Genomic DNA, 21,374 nt, shown 5'->3' with positions numbered 1-21,374 from the left:
GGAGTACGGTTCATGTGTCTGGAGTTCCCAGTATGGAGTACATAAGGACCGCACAGAATCCGTACAAAAGAACTTTTTAATATTCGCACTTAGAGGTCTATACTGGGATGCAAATCTTCAGCTTCCATCCTACAGTAGCAGACTTTTACTTATAAACTTACCTAGCTTAACAAATTGTAGGATAATGCTCGGTGTTGTCTTTCTGCATAACCTTATTAACGGGGATGTAGATAACCTTATTAACGGGGATGTAGATAGCCAGCATTTACTAACACGTTTAAAATGTAACATTCCTAATAGAAGGACCCGAAACTTTAGTCCTCTGTTCCTTAGCCATTGTAGATTTGTGGACAGACAATTATAATATGTACGTATAAATTTTTTGGGATGTACTACGAAGAAAATTTAGAACTTTACGATATCATTTTGGGTTATTATTATCATTTTGGGATCCTCGTTTCTTAAATGAGGGCTACATCAGCTCTACTGATGCCGCCTTACTGTGGTGGAGGTTTATCTGCAGGATTAATAGAGACATCTTTGACCAGCAGAGAGACCTCCTCTATCCCGATGCCTCTAAGAGCCCTTGCCGAATCACTCTTCTCCGACATGTACCCTTCCAGGATGTCCTTTTTCTCATCCGACATTCTTTCCGGGTGCCCCACTTGGGTCAGCTTCTCCAAGTCTGGCACTTGGACATCTGCCTCCAGCTCGATTGCGAGCCTCCAGTCTTTCTCCTGGCATTCGACTTGTAAACCCGGACCGACTTGTATCCCCGTGTCCCGTCTCCTCCAGATTCCTAGCGTGAGATCAACCTGCCTCCGTAGTCCCGCCGCATTAAAAGCCTTTAGAGTCTATTGAAATTAATAGATGAAAATCTTGTTTTGATTTTCTTTATTTTCTTGATTTTCTTTATTTTCTAAAATCGACGTTTGTCCAAAATAATACTCTGGTTTATGATCTTCTAAGTAACTACTTAAGAGGTATAATATGGTATAAATAGTTCAAACAGTGTATTTATAAATTTCGTTTCATAAACAAATACCGAATACCGAAAGTTGGTATCCGATGGTATAATTTCCTAGACTTACACTGGTTCAATACTTATTGCAGTAAATCCTTATAAATGTATAAATATTTTTAACAAGGTAAGTGGCGAATTCTTAAGAAATACCCTTTAAATTTGAATTAAATTAATATTATGTCAAAATATTATATCTTCAAAAAAACTAAAGTTGCTATTTTTACCAAACACCATTTTCGACCATTCAGTTATATGGCAGCTATAAGATAAATCGGTCGCTCGTTATTAAATTTTGCGGACGTAACGCGGACGTAACATTTTATTTGAGCCTTATTATAAACTTCCTGCTTATAATAAAAGGGCCCACAAAAATCGACACCAAGACTTCAAAGGCCTGCAGCCATTAACTCTTTGTTCCGGGAGATCAGAAATAATGTGCTCCAGACACCGAGGCTTAGTCCGAAAGCATCGGATACATTTGTGTAGTGCCTGAGTCACCGTTTTTCAATTTGCCAATTGGCCAATATTGGGACCGAATAATTGCGCACGAGGTCCCCCATGTAGATTTCGCTCCGATTCCGATAGCTTCTTGGCAGTATAATAGGATGCTGACTATCAAAGGCCTGCAGCCATTAACTCTTTGTTCCGGGAGATCAGAAATAATGTGCTCCAGACACCGAGGCTTAGTCCGAAAGCATCGGATACATTTGTGTAGTGCCTGAGTCACCGTTTTTCAATTTGCCAATTGGCCAATATTGGGACCGAATAATTGCGCACGAGGTCCCCCATGTAGATTTCGCTCCGATTCCGATAGCTTCTTGGCAGTATAATAGGATGCTGACTATCAAAATCCAATGAAAAATTTTTTAGACGATCGTCTACGCAACAGACCAAATTTTTCCAAGAAGGGATAAGATGAGGCAAGTGCATTGAATATCGCTATCTCCTTTTCACTTTGAAGCGCCTTTATGTCCTTCCAAAAATGCACACGCTGCTCAAGTCGCAATGTGCAATAAAAGCTTGGGTGTCAGACTTGATGTCGCTAGCCGTGACACCTTTGTGGCGTATTCGCTGAGTAAACTTGTATACATAAGCGAGTTAAACTTTGTGAAATTTCTGCCATCATCGAACCTCTCAGGAAAGACTCCCGATCTTCTTCAGGCATCTTATCCAGCACGTCAGCAAGTTGAAGCACCGCTTCCTTAAACGAAATTAGCCTTTGGTGAGGATCCCTGATGTTTGTTGCATTATGCTTATAGCTTCGTCTATAGAGGCACCTCCGGAAAATAGATCATCCACGCAGACGCAGAATTTCTGCCACTTTTGGAAACATTAATGCAAAATGCACTGATGCATTGCCCGAACTGTTAAAAATTAGGCTTCATTTCATAGGTGACAATATCCAGTTTAAAACCCTGCAACTCATCCAGGTTGGAATCCTGTCAAATAATGCACTGCAGATAGCTGCCCTTAGGAAAAACCCTGAAGCAACGATACATTTCGCAAATATCTCCAGTAATGACCACCTGTTAGCATGGGAACCATAACAGAATATGCAGCAACTTTGGCCGAATAACTCGACTAGATATCAACAGGTCATTCAATGAATATCCAGAAGTGGTATTCAGAGTGGCTAGTGACGCTCGTATCAGCAGGGACGGGAGTTACCATATATTACCCAACTCCAAATACTCCTTTCGATTAGGTTAGGTTGAGGCGGCGATGCGAGGGGCCAGTCACTGACCTCCCGAACTCACTTGACCCGCTGGGGTTCTTGTAATACTGAATGGGCGAGGGGTCTTCCAAAGGGCCTAATGTCCAAAAGGGGTCCTAATTCCTAAGGGGAACTATGAACGGCATAAGTCAAACTTGGTCTGTTCATAGTTAGTTATTTTCCATAGACGCGCCTAATTGACTCCCAATATCTCTAAAGACAATAGATGGAGTGGGGCATAACGTCTAGGGCGTCAGTTGGTTTGGTAGGAAGACTGTCTGTTATGCAAAACTCCGCCATCCTTTGCGCTTTGGTTTTGCTAAAAAGGTTTGCAAAACCTTTGTCCGCTATTTAATCCATTTTTAATCTCATGTCCGGTTGCGACCAGCTTGTAGCTTTGAGTAACCTTAATATAACTAAATTGAAGAAGAACTATATTGGTCTAATGTCGATAACTATCACTTACCACGCACCATGTCCCTAGTTACCCACATTTAAATACATTTTTTGACTCATGAGTGCCAGGGAAATATCCGTTCGCTTCAAATAATCCTCCTTGGTAAAGGCTGGTACAGGTACAAACTAAAAAACTAATAAAAACAGGCTAAAAAAACATATAAGAAAACCTACAGTAGTATAGATTTTTAAAGATACTATCTAGTATCTCGGTCAAATTTTACCGTGCTTAGTGCTGAAGGTTACAGAAATTATATTTGCCGATGCCGGATACAGTTTACTCAGAATCCGAAGCAGTTTTATAACTTTATAAACACTAAGCGTGAATATGTATTTATTCCACCTCTGCTTACGTTTGAAAATTCCTCTGTGACCTATGATCGGCCATTGCCGATTTTTTCGCAACATTTTTCAAACAAATTACTCTTCGCCTAAAACGACAGTACAGCCTTAAGCATACAACTTTTAATCGGCAAATCTTATTGTCTGAACGTCATTCTCCGAGAATAGCTTACTACCTGATCTTCTATGGGTCGAACCCGTTTATTCGCCAGGCCCCGATATAGTACCAGGATGTACTCTATGCAAACCTCTACATAGACTTTTCAAGTCGGCAATTCCAAAGTTATTTGAAGAATTTATTACTCCATATTTGGATCACCTTTGCTCTTCGATCATCTCTCCACGTTAGCAAGCCTTTATTATTAAGAAAGGATTTCAAACTGATGTTGTTTACGCAGACTTCAGTAAAGCATTTGATTCAGTCAATCTCTCACTCCTGTTGAGAAAACTGAATCTACTGCGATTTCCCATAGGCCTCGTAACGTGGATCTCCAGCTACTTTTATGGAAAAACACAAAGAGTCTTATTTAAATATGTAAATTCCCGCTTGGTCCGTGCTACATGTGGCGTCCCTCAACTGCAAGGGTATATCAACTTCGGCTTCGCCCAAAGCTAGTTTTCCTTTCTTGTTAATCTTTTGTCCGTCTTTCTGTTTCTACGCATAGTCTGTCAGTTTTAAAGCTATGTACTTGAAACTTTGGACACACCATTTTTTCCTTTGCACGCAGTATATAAAACGGTACGGCCGGGATCGGACGATTATACCCTATACCTGCCATATAACAGATTGATCGGAAATGGTATTTTGGTGTTCTTAGACTAAGAGAGTTAATATGACTTACCTTATTTCATAAGGATCGGCCGACTATAACTCATAGCTGCCATAAAGCTGATTGGTCGGAAATGGTACTTTGGTGTTTTTAGACATACTTTGGTGTTTGCGACTTACCAAATTTCATAAGGATCGGTCGACTCTATCTTATAGCGGCCATATACCTGAACGATTGGGAGTAGCAATTGGTGAAAAGAACAACTTTGTTATTTTTAAAGATAAAAGCTTGGTTCCTGTTGTTAGATTTTTTATTGAAATATATTGGTTGTATTATGATATTCTCATAAGGATCGGCAGGAAGTTTTTCCTTAAGGATGCAGATGGAAGTTCGGATTCCTCCCCGGACGATGTGTCGATGATGCCTTGAGATACATGCGAAGAGCAGTGTCGCCGCCAGCTCGGAATCTGCGTAGATTTTAAAGGAGCGTTCGACAATGTCGAATGGAGTGCTGCTCTGCGTCGAATCACCGACTTGGGATGATGCCCGCAGCGATCCATTAGTGGCCCATATATTTGGGATCTGCTGCGGCGCCTCCAGCCATACTGCGCTCTTAGCGCGTATGCGGATGGCCAGATGACCTTGTCGAGGGCAAATCCTGAGGCGTGCTGGAAGAAAAGGAGCGCCACTAATGTCCATGTTGCTGTGCCATGCTGTGATAATGCTGCTGGAACCCTCGCGCTCCGTGTGTGAGATCTGCAGAAGCAGGTCTTGGTATCACGGTCAAGGAACCCATGAACTTGATCATGCATATCGCATCGCTGCGTCAGCGAGTGGCCGGAGTCGTGGGAGCATTGGTGTGTGTGCTGCGTGCTGACTATGGTTTTAGTCCCCGCGCCAGGCGGACCATTTATGCCGGACTCATGGTGCCCTGCGCACTATTTGGTGCCTGGGTGTGGTTTTTCCTTACGACGCGGCAAGTTGTAGCCAGGAGGTGACTTGTCTGCTCCCTCTTACCGAGCCCACAAACTTCGGTGCCACGGGTTGGACAGTGTCCAAGCTCTACCATTGAGGTAGGCCCCCTTGTGGAAGTATCGTGGTGGCTGTGGTATGATGTGAATGTGAAGGTCAGTTGATTTGGGTCAAAGAGTGAAGGGGGCGCTTAGGGGCGAACCACGTGGAACGTAACGAGTTCCGGCCGCCCGTGGGAAGACGGAACCGACGTGGAACGTAACGGTTCCCGGAGCAGCAGTAAGACTATGGAAAGGTAGTCAAAGGTAGGGGGGTGGGGGTTAATCAGCACGCCGCGCAGGTGGATTTTGGCAAGTGTAGCGGGCCCTGAAAGTCCGCATAGCAATAGGAGAGGTCCGTGGCCGGGAGAGGTGAAGAGGCACGGACGGCAACCCGCCAACAGGAAAGTGGCGTGATTCTGGAAGCAGGACTAACGGCGGGAGCAGAATCCAGGAGGATTAACTGGCGCTCCAGTCAGTATAAAAGGAGGCCCATGGGAGCGAATCGGGCGAGTCTATTTAGGAAGCTTCGGAAGACTCCGAAGACTCGGGCGAGTCTTTCCCTCATAGTCCCTATATCCGGGAACCCATATAACAGGAATGTCATGTATCTCGTTCATAAATGTGCAAAAGTCATTCACTGTCCTAGAGTTAGATGAAAATCCGTCAAGAGCCGTGAGAAGATACAAATAGTTTCTTGGGGGCCAGAAAGTGCAGGATATCTAAGTGCTTCCATGATACCTATTGATTCAGATTGGAACACACTACAGTCTGAAGGACTCATTTGGACAAAGACGCTCGCAGTGGAAACCGCCTCCCACCTGGCACCTTCACCCACCTTTGTGCATATATGAAAGGAACCCGCTGGTCCCGGGATTTGAGCAGTTCATTTCTCCTTCGATGGGATGTAGTCCTGATAGTTTGAAATAGGATGATCAACGGGTATACAGCAGTCCGTAACCACCATAGGTGTGAAACGGCATAAGTCAAACTTGGTCTGTTCATAGTTAGTTATTTTCCATAGACGCGCCCAATTGACTCCCAATATCTCTAAAGACAATAGATCGAGTGGGGCATAACGTCTAGGGCGTCAGTTGGTTTGGTACGAAGACTGTCTGTTATGCAAAACTCCGCCATCCTTTGCGCTTTGGTTTTGCTAAAAAGGTTTGCAAAACGTTTGTCCGCTATTTAATCCATTTTTAATCTCATGTCCGGTTGCGACCAGCTTGTAGCTTTGAGTAACCTTAATATAACTAAATTGAAGAAGAACTAAATTGGTCTAATGTCGATAACTTACCACGCACCATGTCCCTAGTTACCCACATTCAAATACATTTTTTGACTCATGAGTGCCAGGGAAATATCCGTTCGCTTCAAATAATCCTCCTTGGTAAAGGCTGGTACAGGTACAAACTAAAAAACTAATAAAAACTGGCTAAAAAAACATATAAGAAAACCTACAGTAGTATAGATTTTTAAAGATACTATCTAGTATCTCGGTCAAATTTTACCGTGCTTAACGCTGAAGGTTACAGAAATTATATTTGCCGCTGTTTACAGTTTACTCAGAATCCGAAGCAGTTTTTTAACTTTATAAACACTAAGCGTGAATATGTATTTATTCCACCTCTGCTTACGTTTGAAAATTCCTCTGTGACCTCTGATCGGCCATTGCCGATTTTTTCGCAAAATTTTTCAAACAAATGACTCTTCGCCTAAAACGACAGTACAGCCTTAAACATACAACTTTTAATCGGCAAATCTTATTGTCTGCACGTCATTCTCCGAGAATAGCTTTCTATCCTGCCATATAACAGATTGATCGGAAATGGTATTTTGGTGTTTTTAGACTAAGAGAGTTAATATGACTTACCTTATTTCATAAGGATCGGCCGACTCTATCTTATAGCGGCCATATACCAGAACGATTGGGAGTAGCAATTGGTGAAAAGAACAACTTTGTTATTTTTAAAGATAAAAGCTTGGTTCCTGTTGTTAGATTTTTTATTGAAATATATTGGTTGTATTATGATATTCTCATAAGGATCGGCAGGAAGTTTTTCCTTAAGGATGCAGATGGAAGTTCGGATTCCTCTCCGGACGATGTGTCGATGATGCCTTGAGATACATGCGAAGAGCAGTGTCGCCGCCAGCTCGGAATCTGCGTAGATTTTAAAGGAGCGTTCGACAATGTCGAATGGAGTGCTGCGCTGCGTCGAATCACCGACTAGGGATGATGCCCGCAGCGATCCATTAGTGGCCCATATATTTGGGATCTGCTGCGGCGCCTCCAGCCATACTGCGCTCTTAGCGCGTATGCGGATGGCCAGATGACCTTGTCGAGGGCAAATCCTGAGGCGTGCTGGAAGAAAAAGGAGCGCCACTAATGTCCATGTTGCTGTGCCATGCTGTGATAATGCTGCTGGAACCCTCGCGCTCCGTGTGTGAGATCTGCAGAAGCAGGTCTTGGTATCATGGTCAAGGAACCCATGAACTTGATCATGCATATCGCATCGCTGCGTCAGCGAGTGGCCGGAGTCGTGGGAGCATTGGTGTGTGTGCTGCGTGTTGACTAGGGTTTTAGTCCCCGCGCCAGGCGGACCATTTATGCCGGACTCATGGTGCCCTGCGCAATATTTGGTGCCTGGGTGTGGTTTGTCCTTACGACGCGGCAAGTTGTAGCCAGGAGGTGACTTGTCTGCTCCCTCTTACCGAGACCACAAACTTCGGTGCCACGGGTTGGACAGTGTCCAAGCTCTACCATTGAGGTAGGCCCCCTTGTGGAAGTATCGTGATGGCTGTGGTATGATGTGAATGTGAAGGTCAGTTGATTTGGGTCAAAGAGTGAAGGGGGCGCTTAGGGGCGAACCACGTGGAACGTAACGAGTTCCGGCCGCCCGTGGGAAGACGGAACCGACGTGGAACGTAACGGTTCCCGGAGCAGCAGTAAGACTATGGAAAGGTAGTCAAAGGTAGGGGGGTGGGGGTTAATCAGCACGCCGCGCAGGTGGATTTTGGCAAGTGTAGCGGGCCCTGAAAGTCCGCATAGCAATAGGAGAGGTCCGTGGCCGGGAGAGGTGAAGAGGCACGGACGGCAACCCGCCAACAGGAAAGTGACTCCCAATATCTCTAAAGACAATAGATCGAGTGGAACATAACGTCTAGGGCGTCAGTTGGTTTGGTACGAAGACTGTCTGTTATGCAAAACTCCGCCATCCTTTGCGCTTTGGTTTTGCTAAAAAGGTTTGCAAAACCTTTGTCCGCTATTTAATCCATTTTTAATCTCATGTCCGGTTGCGACCAGCTTGTAGCTTTGAGTAACCTTAATATAACTAAATTGAAGAAGAACTAAATTGGTCTAATGTCGATAACTATCACTTACCACGCACCATGTCCCTAGTTACCCACATTTAAATACATTTTTTGACTCATGAGTGCCAGGGAAATATCCGTCCGCTTCAAATAATCCTCCTTGGTAAAGGATAGATTTTTCAAGATACTATCTAGTATCTCGGTCAAATTTTACCGTGCTTAGTGCTGAAGGTTACAGAAATTATATTTGCCGCTGCCGGATACAGTTTACTCAGAATCCGAAGCAGTTTTATAACTTTATAAACACTAAGCGTGAATATGTATTTATTCCACCTCTGCATACGTTTGAAAATTCCTCTGTGACCTCTGATCGGCCATTGCCGATTTTTTTCCGCAAAATTTTTCAAACAAATTACTCTCCGCCTAAAACGACAGTACAGCCTTAAACATACAACTTTTAATCGGCAAATCTTATTGTCTGCACGTCATTCTCCGAGAATAGCTTACTATCTGATCTTCTATGGGTCGAACCCGTTTATTCGCCAGGCCCCGATATAGTACCAGGATGTACTCTATGCAACTCTCTACATAGACTTTTCAAGTCGGCAATTCCAAAGTTATTTGAAGAATTTATTACTCCATATTTGGATCACTTTTGCTCTTCGATTATCTCTCCACGTTAGCAAGCCTTTGTTATTAAGAAAGGATTTCAAACTGATGTTGTTTACGCAGACTTCAGTAAAGCATTTGATTCAGTCAATCTCTCACTCCTGTTGAGAAAACTGAATCTACTGCGATTTCCTATAGGCCTCGTAACGTGGATCTCCAGCTACTTTTATGGAAAAACACAAAGAGTCTTATTTAAATATGTAAATTCCCGCTTGGTCCGTGCTACATGTGGCGTCCCTCAACTGCAAGGGTATATCAACTTCGGCTTCGCCCAAAGCTAGCTTTCCTTTCTTGTTAATCTTTTGTCCGTCTTTCTGTTTCTACGCATAGTCTGTCAGTTTTAAAGCTATGTACTTGAAACTTTGGACACACCATTTTTTCCTTTGCACGCAGTATATAAAACGGTACGGCCGGGATCGGACGATTATACCCTATACCTTCCATATAACAGATTGATCGGAAATGGTATTTTGGTGTTCTTAGACTAAGAGAGTTAATATGACTTACCTTATTTCATAAGGATCGGCCGACTATAACTCATAGCTGCCATAAAGCTGATTGGTCGGAAATGGTACTTTGGTGTTTTTAGACATAGAGAGTTAATGTGACTTACCAAATTTCATAAGGATCGGTCGACTCTATCTTATAGCGGCCATATACCTGAACGATTTACCTGAACGAACAACTTTGTTATTTTTAGAGATAAAAGCTTGGTTCCTGTTGTTAGATTTTTTATTGAAATATATTGGTTGTATTATGATATTCTCATAAGGATCGGCAGGAAGTTTTTCCTTAAGGATGCAGATGGAAGTTCGGATTCCTCTCCGGACGATGTGTCGATGATGCCTTGAGATACATGCGAAGAGCAGTGTCGCCGCCAGCTCGGAATCTGCGTAGATTTTAAAGGAGCGTTCGACAATGTCGAATGGAGTGCTGCGCTGCGTCGAATCACCGACTTGGGATGATGCCCGCAGCGATCCATTAGTGGCCCATATATTTGGGATCTGCTGCGGCGCCTCCAGCCATACTGCGCTCTTAGCGCGTATGCGGATGGCCAGATGACCTTGTCGAGGGCAAATCCTGAGGCGTGCTGGAAGAAAAAGGAGCGCCACTAATGTCCATGTTGCTGTGCCATGCTGTGATAATGCTGCTGGAACCCTCGCGCTCCGTGTGTGAGATCTGCAGAAGCAGGTCTTGGTATCATGGTCAAGGAACCCATGAACTTGATCATGCATATCGCATCGCTGCGTCAGCGAGTGGCCGGAGTCGTGGGAGCATTGGTGTGTGTGCTGCGTGTTGACTAGGGTTTTAGTCCCCGCGCCAGGCGGACCATTTATGCCGGACTCATGGTGCCCTGCGCAATATTTGGTGCCTGGGTGTGGTTTGTCCTTACGACGCGGCAAGTTGTAGCCAGGAGGTGACTTGTCTGCTCCCTCTTACCGAGACCACAAACTTCGGTGCCACGGGTTGGACAGTGTCCAAGCTCTACCATTGAGGTAGGCCCCCTTGTGGAAGTATCGTGATGGCTGTGGTATGATGTGAATGTGAAGGTCAGTTGATTTGGGTCAAAGAGTGAAGGGGGCGCTTAGGGGCGAACCACGTGGAACGTAACGAGTTCCGGCCGCCCGTGGGAAGACGGAACCGACGTGGAACGTAACGGTTCCCGGAGCAGCAGTAAGACTATGGAAAGGTAGTCAAAGGTAGGGGGGTGGGGGTTAATCAGCACGCCGCGCAGGTGGATTTTGGCAAGTGTAGCGGGCCCTGAAAGTCCGCATAGCAATAGGAGAGGTCCGTGGCCGGGAGAGGTGAAGAGGCACGGACGGCAACCCGCCAACAGGAAAGTGACTCCCAATATCTCTAAAGACAATAGATCGAGTGGAACATAACGTCTAGGGCGTCAGTTGGTTTGGTACGAAGACTGTCTGTTATGCAAAACTCCGCCATCCTTTGCGCTTTGGTTTTGCTAAAAAGGTTTGCAAAACCTTTGTCCGCTATTTAATCCATTTTTAATCTCATGTCCGGTTGCGACCAGCTTGTAGCTTTGAGTAACCTTAATATAACTAAATTGAAGAAGAACTAAATTGGTCTAATGTCGATAACTATCACTTACCACGCACCATGTCCCTAGTTACCCACATTTAAATACATTTTTGCCAGGGAAATATCCGTCCGCTTCAAATAATCCTCCTTGGTAAAGGATAGATTTTTCAAGATACTATCTAGTATCTCGGTCAAATTTTACCGTGCTTAGTGCTGAAGGTTACAGAAATTATATTTGCCGCTGCCGGATACAGTTTACTCAGAATCCGAAGCAGTTTTATAACTTTATAAACACTAAGCGTGAATATGTATTTATTCCACCTCTGCATACGTTTGAAAATTCCTCTGTGACCTCTGATCGGCCATTGCCGATTTTTTTCCGCAAAATTTTTCAAACAAATTACTCTCCGCCTAAAACGACAGTACAGCCTTAAACATACAACTTTTAATCGGCAAATCTTATTGTCTGCACGTCATTCTCCGAGAATAGCTTACTATCTGATCTTCTATGGGTCGAACCCGTTTATTCGCCAGGCCCCGATATATTACCAGGATGTACTCTATGCAACTCTCTACATAGACTTTTCAAGTCGGCAATTCCAAAGTTATTTGAAGAATTTATTACTCCATATTTGGATCACCTTTGCTCTTCGATTATCTCTCCACGTTAGCAAGCCTTTGTTATTAAGAAAGGATTTCAAACTGATGTTGTTTACGCAGACTTCAGTAAAGCATTTGATTCAGTCAATCTCTCACTCCTGTTGAGAAAACTGAATCTACTGCGATTTCCTATAGGCCCGCTTGGTCCGTGCTACATGTGGCGTCCCTCAACTGCAAGGGTATATCAACTTCGGCTTCGCCCAAAGCTAGCTTTCCTTTCTTGTTAATCTTTTGTCCGTCTTTCTGTTTCTACGCATAGTCTGTCAGTTTTAAAGCTATGTACTTGAAACTTTGGACACACCATTTTTTCCTTTGCACGCAGTATATAAAACGGTACGGCCGGGATCGGACGATTATACCCTATACCTTCCATATAACAGATTGATCGGAAATGGTATTTTGGTGTTCTTAGACTAAGAGAGTTAATATGACTTACCTTATTTCATAAGGATCGGCCGACTATAACTCATAGCTGCCATAAAGCTGATTGGTCGGAAATGGTACTTTGGTGTTTTTAGACATAGAGAGTTAATGTGACTTACCAAATTTCATAAGGATCGGTCGACTCTATCTTATAGCGGCCATATACCTGAACGATTTACCTGAACGAACAACTTTGTTATTTTTAGAGATAAAAGCTTGGTTCCTGTTGTTAGATTTTTTATTGAAATATATTGGTTGTATTATGATATTCTCATAAGGATCGGCAGGAAGTTTTTCCTTAAGGATGCAGATGGAAGTTCGGATTCCTCTCCGGACGATGTGTCGATGATGCCTTGAGATACATGCGAAGAGCAGTGTCGCCGCCAGCTCGGAATCTGCGTAGATTTTAAAGGAGCGTTCGACAATGTCGAATGGAGTGCTGCGCTGCGTCGAATCACCGACTTGGGATGATGCCCGCAGCGATCCATTAGTGGCCCATATATTTGGGATCTGCTGCGGCGCCTCCAGCCATACTGCGCTCTTAGCGCGTATGCGGATGGCCAGATGACCTTGTCGAGGGCAAATCCTGAGGCGTGCTGGAAGAAAAAGGAGCGCCACTAATGTCCATGTTGCTGTGCCATGCTGTGATAATGCTGCTGGAACCCTCGCGCTCCGTGTGTGAGATCTGCAGAAGCAGGTCTTGGTATCATGGTCAAGGAACCCATGAACTTGATCATGCATATCGCATCGCTGCGTCAGCGAGTGGCCGGAGTCGTGGGAGCATTGGTGTGTGTGCTGCGTGTTGACTAGGGTTTTAGTCCCCGCGCCAGGCGGACCATTTATGCCGGACTCATGGTGCCCTGCGCACTATTTGGTGCCTGGGTGTGGTTTGTCCTTACGACGCGGCAAGTTGTAGCCAGGAGGTGACTTGTCTGCTCCCTCTTACCGAGCCCGCAAACTTCGGTGCCACGGGTTGGACAGTGTCCAAGCTCTACCATTGAGGTAGGCCCCCTTGTGGAAGTATCGTGATGGCTGTGGTATGATGTGAATGTGAAGGTCAGTTGATTTGGGTCAAAGAGTGAAGGGGGCGCTTAGGGGCGAACCACGTGGAACGTAACGAGTTCCGGCCGCCCGTGGGAAGACGGAACCGACGTGGAACGTAACGGTTCCCGGAGCAGCAGTAAGACTATGGAAAGGTAGTCAAAGGTAGGGGGGTGGGGGTTAATCAGCACGCCGCGCAGGTGGATTTTGGCAAGTGTAGCGGGCCCTGAAAGTCCGCATAGCAATAGGAGAGGTCCGTGGCCGGGAGAGGTGAAGAGGCACGGACGGCAACCCGCCAACAGGAAAGTGACTCCCAATATCTCTAAAGACAATGGGCATAACGTGGGGGGAGTGGGGCATAACGTCTAGGGCGTCAGTTGGTTTGGTACGAAGACTGTCTGTTATGCAAAACTCCGCCATCCTTTGCGCTTTGGTTTTGCTAAAAAGGTTTGCAAAACCTTTGTCCGCTATTTAATCCATTTTTAATCTCATGTCCGGTTGCGACCAGCTTGTAGCTTTGAGTAACCTTAATATAACTAAATTGAAGAAGAACTAAATTGGTCTAATGTCGATAACTATCACTTACCACGCACCATGTCCCTAGTTACCCACATTTAAATACATTTTTTGACTCATGAGTGCCAGGGAAATATCCGTCCGCTTCAAATAATCCTCCTTGGTAAAGGCTGGTACAGGTACAAACTAAAAAACTAATAAAAACAGGCTAAAAAAACATATAAGAAAACCTACAGTAGTATAGATTTTTCAAGATACTATCTAGTATCTCGGTCAAATTTTACCGTGCTTAACGCTGAAGGTTACAGAAATTATATTTGCCGCTGCCGGATACAGTTTACTCAGAATCCGAAGCAGTTTTATAACTTTATAAACTCTAAGCGTGAATATGTATTTATTCCACCTCTGCATACGTTTGAAAATTCCTCTGTGACCTCTGATCGGCCATTGCCGATTTTTTCGCAAAATTTTTCAAACAAATTACTCTCCGCCTAAAACGACAGTACAGCCTTAAACATACAACTTTTAACGGCAAATCTTATTGTCTGCACGTCATTCTCCGAGAATAGCTTACTATCTGATCTTCTATGGGTCGAACCCGTTTATTCGCCAGGCCCCGATATAGTACCAGGATGTACTCTATGCAAACCTCTACATAGACTTTTCAAGTCGGCAATTCCAAAGTTATTTGAAGAATTTATTACTCCATATTTGGATCACTTTTGCTCTTCGATTATCTCTCCACTTTAGCAAGCCTTTGTTATTAAGAAAGGATTTCAAACTGATGTTGGTTACGCAGACTTCAGTAAAGCATTTGATTCAGTCAATCTCTCACTCCTGTTGAGAAAACTGAATCTACTGCGATTTCCTATAGGCCTCGTAACGTGGATCTCCAGCTACTTTTATGGAAAAACACAAAGAGTCTTATTTAAATATGTAAATTCCCGCTTGGTCCGTGCTACATGTGGCGTCCCTCAACTGCAAGGGTATATCAACTTCGGCTTCGCCCAAAGCTAGCTTTCCTTTCTTGTTAATCTTTTGTCCGTCTTTCTGTTTCTACGCATAGTCTGTCAGTTTTAAAGCTATGTACTTGAAACTTTGGACACACCATTTTTTCCTTTGCACGCAGTATATAAAACGGTACGGCCGGGATCGGACGATTATACCCTATACCTGCCATATAACAGATTGATCGGAAATGGTATTTTGGTGTTCTTAGACTAAGAGAGTTAATATGACTTACCTTATTTCATAAGGATCGGCCGACTATAACTCATAGCTGCCATAAAGCTGATTGGTCGGAAATGGTACTTTGGTGTTTTTAGACATAGAGAGTTAATGTGACTTACCAAATTTCATAAGGATCGGTCGACTCTATCTTATAGCGGCCATATACCTGAACGATTGGGAGTAGCAATTGGTGAAAAGAACAACTTTGTTATTTTTAAAGATAAAAGCTTGGTTCCTGTTGTTAGATTTTTTATTGAAATATATTGGTTGTATTATGATATTCTCATAAGGATCGGAAGGAAGTTTTTCCTTAAGGATGCAGATGGAAGTTCGGATTCCTCCCCGGAGATACGTACTCGGAATCTGCGTAGATTTTAAAGGAGCGTTCGACAATGTCGAATGGAGTGCTGCTCTGCGTCGAATCACCGACTTGGGATGATGCCCGCAGCGATCCATTAGTGGCCCATATATTTGGGATCTGCTGCGGCGCCTCCAGCCATACTGAGCTCTTAGCGCGTATGCGGATGGCCAGATGACCTTGTCGAGGGCAAATCCTGAGGCGTGCTGGAAGAAAAGGAGCGCCACTAATGTCCATGTTGCTGTGCCATGCTGTGATAATGCTGCTGGAACCCTCGCGCTCCGTGTGTGAGATCTGCAGAAGCAGGTCTTGGTATCACGGTCAAGGAACCCATGAACTTGATCATGCATATCGCATCGCTGCGTCAGCGAGTGGCCGGAGTCGTGGGAGCATTGGTGTGTGTGCTGCGTGCTGACTATGGTTTTAGTCCCCGCGCCAGGCGGACCATTTATGCCGGACTCATGGTGCCCTGCGCACTATTTGGTGCCTGGGTGTGGTTTTTCCTTACGACGCGGCAAGTTGTAGCCAGGAGGTGACTTGTCTGCTCCCTCTTACCGAGCCCACAAACTTCGGTGCCACGGGTTGGACAGTGTCCAAGCTCTACCATTGAGGTAGGCCCCCTTGTGGAAGTATCGTGGTGGCTGTGGTATGATGTGAATGTGAAGGTCAGTTGATTTGGGTCAAAGAGTGAAGGGGGCGCTTAGGGGCGAACCACGTGGAACGTAACGAGTTCCGGCCGCCCGTGGGAAGACGGAACCGACGTGGAACGTAACGGTTCCCGGAGCAGCAGTAAGACTATGGAAAGGTAGTCAAAGGTAGGGGGGTGGGGGTTAATCAGCACGCCGCGCAGGTGGATTTTGGCAAGTGTAGCGGGCCCTGAAAGTCCGCATAGCAATAGGAGAGGTCCGTGGCCGGGAGAGGTGAAGAGGCACAGACGGCAACCCGCCAACAGGAAAGTGGCGTGATTCTGGAAGCAGGACTAACGGCAAGAGCAGAATCCAGGAGGATTAACTGGCGCTCCAGTCAGTATAAAAAGAGGCCCATTGGAGCGAATCGGGCGAGTCTTTTTAGGAAGCTTCGGAAGACTCCGAAGACTCGGGCGAGTCTTTCCCTCATGGTCCCTATATCCGGGAACCCATATAACAGGAATGTCATGTATCTCGTTCATAAATGTCCAAAAGTCATTCACTGTCCTAGAGTTAGATGAAAATCCGTCAAGAGCCGTGAGAAGATACAAATAGTTTCTTGGGGGCCAGAAAGTGCAGGAGATCTAAGTGCTTCCATGATAGCTATTGATTCAGATTGGAACACACTACAGTTTTCGGGAAGTCTGAAGGACTCATTTGGACAAAGACGCTCGCAGTGGAAACCGCCTCCCACCTGGCACCTTTACCCACCTTCGTGCATATATAAAAGGAACCCGCTGGTCCCGGGATTTGAGCAGTTCATTTCTCCTTCGATGGGATGTAGACCTGATAGTTTGAAATTGGCATAAGGCATAACTCAAACTTGGTCTGTTCATAGTTAGTTATTTTCCATAGACGCGCCTAATTAACTCCCAATATCTCTATCTCCCCCACCGTCACAAGGTCCCGCTTGCAAGTTGACTCTGTTCAAACGTTTACCCTAATTAAGCTTAATAGAAACGTCTGGACCCCAAGAGTTTATATGTAAATACGTTTATGGAGATCGAAGAAAAGCTAAGGGAGGTTGAAATCTTACAGTTATGCTACTGACAGTTCTGATGATCACTTACCGTTCTTTTCTAATTTTAAAATAAAGATTATTGAAGAGGGAGAGATTTCAAGTTTTGCGGTTACAGAAATGTGCGTTCAACAAGCAAAAAACTTTCAACAAAAACTTACACATCACAAAACTTTTTACTCGCTGGTAAAATATTGTTTTTTTGATTGTATTGGATTGGCACAGGGCGTATCAATTCTAAAATTGATTCTTCGTAAGATCAATTTTAATGTATCAAGGGCCGTCTTCGTAAGATCAATTGATTCTTCGTAAGATCAATTTTAATGTATCAAGGGCCGTCGCGACCGGCTATAAAGTGGTTTTTCCAGAAAGAACGCTTTATTCTATGACTATACTATGTATACTGTGACTATGAATATGACTATAAAAATGCGATTGTTCTAAAAGCTCTAAAAAGAAAAAGCTTTTTGTGATGGACGATGGGTCAATAAGTTTATAGTGTATTATCTACCGTTATGGCCATTTAAATATAGCAAGCGTCAATTAAAAACATTGACAGCGCGTCAGATATCGCCTGTGAAATATGCGCAAAAGTAAAATCTGTTTAAAATCGTTCCCGAAGGCGCCAGAAAATCGTGCGAATAAAATATTCGATATCGTTTATTCGGACATAGGCGGACCAATGAATAAGGCGTCCCATTCATTGACGGTTATACGCGATACATGTTTGTGTATTTCCTGAAATCGCGTGATGATATATTGCCCTTATTCAACTTTACATTCTTAGATCTTTGTATTTCTTTTTTTTGTGCAATTCGCTAACTCCGCAATAAGTTCGCAATAACTTAACTCCGAACTTTAAAGCATTTCTCTCTTGTCGCCAATAAACATTATATATCGAATAAGTTCGTGTGTCGCACACACACAGTTTAAGGGTCATGGTCGCAGCCTACTGCTCCCAGCAGTTCGCCGGACTAGTGCATGGGTGTCGAATTCACTATGCCTCTAGGGTAGACGAGTACCCACCAGTCAATACCTAAGACATGTATTTCAGAGGCGAATTTAACTAAGGCATGCCATAGACAGTGTACAATCGTCACCTCTTCGTATACCAATGAGTATCGAATTGGGGTACTCAAAAAGAGTACCCAAATACATACTACTAAGGGACATCGATTTAGGTACGGAATTTAGTACTCTATACAGTATAGCCACTTGGGTATCTACCAAGGGACATCGATTTACATACCCAGAAAAAGATTTTTTTTTCTTATAAATTTTTGTTTTTAAATATATATAAAATTATTTAATATAATAGAAATACATTTAATTCATTTTTAAAAATTTATAAAATTATTTTACATATTATAAATTCACAGAATTACACCATTTCATACTTGTGTTACGTGTGCAAAAATTATGTGTTGTTGTTGCTATTGTTGTCGTTGTTGTTGTTGTTTGAGGCATATTTCCATTGCCGCCATCAGCAGTAATTGCATCTAATATTATAAAAAAAATCATTATTAAAATTAAAACCAATATTTTTTTTAAATTCTTACCAAGTAGTGCTAAATAAACATTTCGCGCTGTTTTTAATGACGTTATACTCCATCATTAAGGAATCGCTTAGTATATTTTTTAAATTTCTGGCAACTTTACCAGGGCTGCAACAAATGCCTTATAATTGACGCCTAAAAATAAATTCTTCCTCTCTTTTGCAAACCATAATTATAATTATTACCTTTTTTATCCCTTTTTTTATCACTGATTCACTGTCACTGTTTTTAGTATTTATTCAGTGTTTTTATTATTTTTTTTATTATTTACCACACTTTTACGTCGCGTCACCAAATATGCTCAAGTTATACTGAAGCAAAAATAAAAAAAGAGAACATTTTCGTTTGCGCTTTGTGGTGGTCCGACCGTCGTACCCAAAAGGAGTACCAAAGGATATACTCGCATCTGTTAAACTCCTTCTAGCATCAAAAACAAACAATTTACTGCATGTCCACTTTTTAAGCGGTCATTTCCTTTAAAAGAAAAATATCGTTTGCGCTTTGTGGTGGTCCGACCGTCGTATCCAGAGGGAGTACCAAAGTATATACTCGCATCGTTATAGAAAAAAACATGAAGCAGAGAATACCCAAGCCGCTATACAGTAAGCGATATGGGTACCCACAAAAGAGTACCCGAATCCATACCCAAAAAGAACTATTGCCACCAGCCGAACTGCTGGGCTATTCTTTACACATACTAATTCATTAAAATCATATCCATGTATGATTTTAAGCAATATAACCCTAATCAAATCTATTGAAAAATGTTTATCGCTTTACTGTTTTAAGTCCAAGAAAGATTTTTCTTGGCCCCATAGTGTGAAGGTCGTCATGTACCCTGAGTAAACTCTTGGGACAAAATCTCTGACCCTATTTTTGATTCTTGATCAGGAAAATTTCCTGAGTCTATATAGGCATTTCTGTCTTTATATATACACTGTCTATAGTCTCTCAGTTTTAAAAATTTCAAACAGAGCGTTACTTAAAGTAAACATCAATTATCCGGTCAGTCCAATCTCGTTCAATTAGTTTATTAATTTGGCAATAATTAATTTCACAATTGAGTCTGCAGTATCATCATCATCTCTTTAATTATTAGTTAAGAGTTCCATATCTGATGAGAATTTTATAAATTATTTCATTCCTCAAAAAAATTCTATTATAGACGGGTGCATTAAAAATATTCAAGAATATTAATAATATAAAAAATTGTAGGATATATTTTTTTCGTCGACAAAATTTATTGAAATCATATCAACAAAAATGTTGTTTTAGTTATTAAAAATAATTTTATTTTTTTGTAAATAAATAAAATGGTAATAATTTATTTCATTTCAGGAATATGTAAAAAAATACCATGGATCCAATTTCGGGGTTTTAAAGCCGCATGTTTTTGCGTTAGCTGAAGAAGCCTATAAAAGCATTGTTGATGATCATATAAATCAGGTACATTTTTTTCTTTATCCAAACAAATACATTTTGATATTTTTATACCCTTGCAGAGGGTATTATAATTTTGGTCAAAGTGTGCAACGCAATGAAGGAGAAATCTCCGACCCTATAAAGTATATATATTCTTGATCAGGATCACATCCTGAGTTGATATGAGCATGTCCGTCTGTCTGTCCGTCTGTCTGTCTGTTTCTACGCGAACTAGTCTTTCAGTTTTAATGCCATCGACTTGAAACTTTGCACACACCCTTCTTTCCTTTGCACGCAGTATATAAGTCGGAACGACCGGGATTGGCCGACTATATCCTATAGCTGCCTTATAACTGATTGATCGAAAATGGAATAACTTCGGTGTCTTTAGAGTTGGACAGCTTAAATTTTACAAAAAAACTATTTTTGGCAAAAAAATACGACATGCTAAATTTCGTAAGGATCGGTCGACTATATCCTATAGCTGCCATATAACTGAACGATCGGAAATGACCCAACTTTCGTGTTTTTGAAGATAGAAAGCTGGAACTTAGTACAGATTTTATTTTTGGTCAGTTGATCCAAGCTACCAAATTTAATAAGGAACGTCCGGCTATATCGTATAGCTGCCATATAACTGAACGATCGGAAATGGTATTTGGTAAAAATACCAATGTTGGCATTTTTGAAGATAGAAGATTGGGACTTTTTTATAGATATTAAATTGTAATTAATAGGTTTTATTATGATATTCTTATAAGGATCGGCCAACTATATCCGATGTTTGCGATATTTCCGGTTTTAGCTGCAAGGGTATCGGCTCCGTCCGAAGTTATCTTTCCTTTCTTGTTTTTTTTTTATAAAAATGGAGATTCATTGGGATCAACAATTTTGTTTTTGGCATGAAGTGGTAAATGGTGAAGCGAATCTTGTGAGCCGAAGATGCTGGAGGAAAGATAGGCCCGTAAAATTCGCACAATTTTTGGATATTTTTAAAGGAACCTTAAAACAATGCTGGTATTACCAAGGAGTTTCGTTCTGAAACTGAGTTCAATCCATTTAATTATCTGTTAAGAAAAATCATCAATATTTTAAATTAACTTAAAACTACTTATCAACGCACTGCA

At 42.6% G+C, this 21,374-nt stretch overlaps 1 protein-coding gene across 7 annotated transcripts in view; it reads left to right on the top strand.

Moving 5' to 3' along the window:
• The window catches only part of Myo81F (Myosin 81F), a 550,527-nt gene that overhangs the window by 74,397 nt on the left and 454,756 nt on the right, over nt 1-21,374 (top strand). For all 7 annotated transcript variants that reach the window (XM_070279498.1, XM_070279502.1, XM_070279501.1 and 4 more), the window contains exons 3-4: nt 1,086-1,148; nt 20,164-20,271. In XM_070279498.1, the coding sequence (XP_070135599.1) occupies nt 1,086-1,148; nt 20,164-20,271 (171 nt within the window). The remainder of the gene's footprint in view (nt 1-1,085; nt 1,149-20,163; nt 20,272-21,374) is intronic.

The sequence above is a fragment of the Drosophila bipectinata genome, chromosome 3L (assembly GCF_030179905.1).
Source record: "Drosophila bipectinata strain 14024-0381.07 chromosome 3L, DbipHiC1v2, whole genome shotgun sequence".
Lineage (NCBI taxonomy): Eukaryota > Metazoa > Arthropoda > Insecta > Diptera > Drosophilidae > Drosophila > Drosophila bipectinata.
The sequence above is the reverse complement of the archived record's forward strand: the minus strand, read 5'-3'. Positions and strand labels throughout refer to the sequence as shown.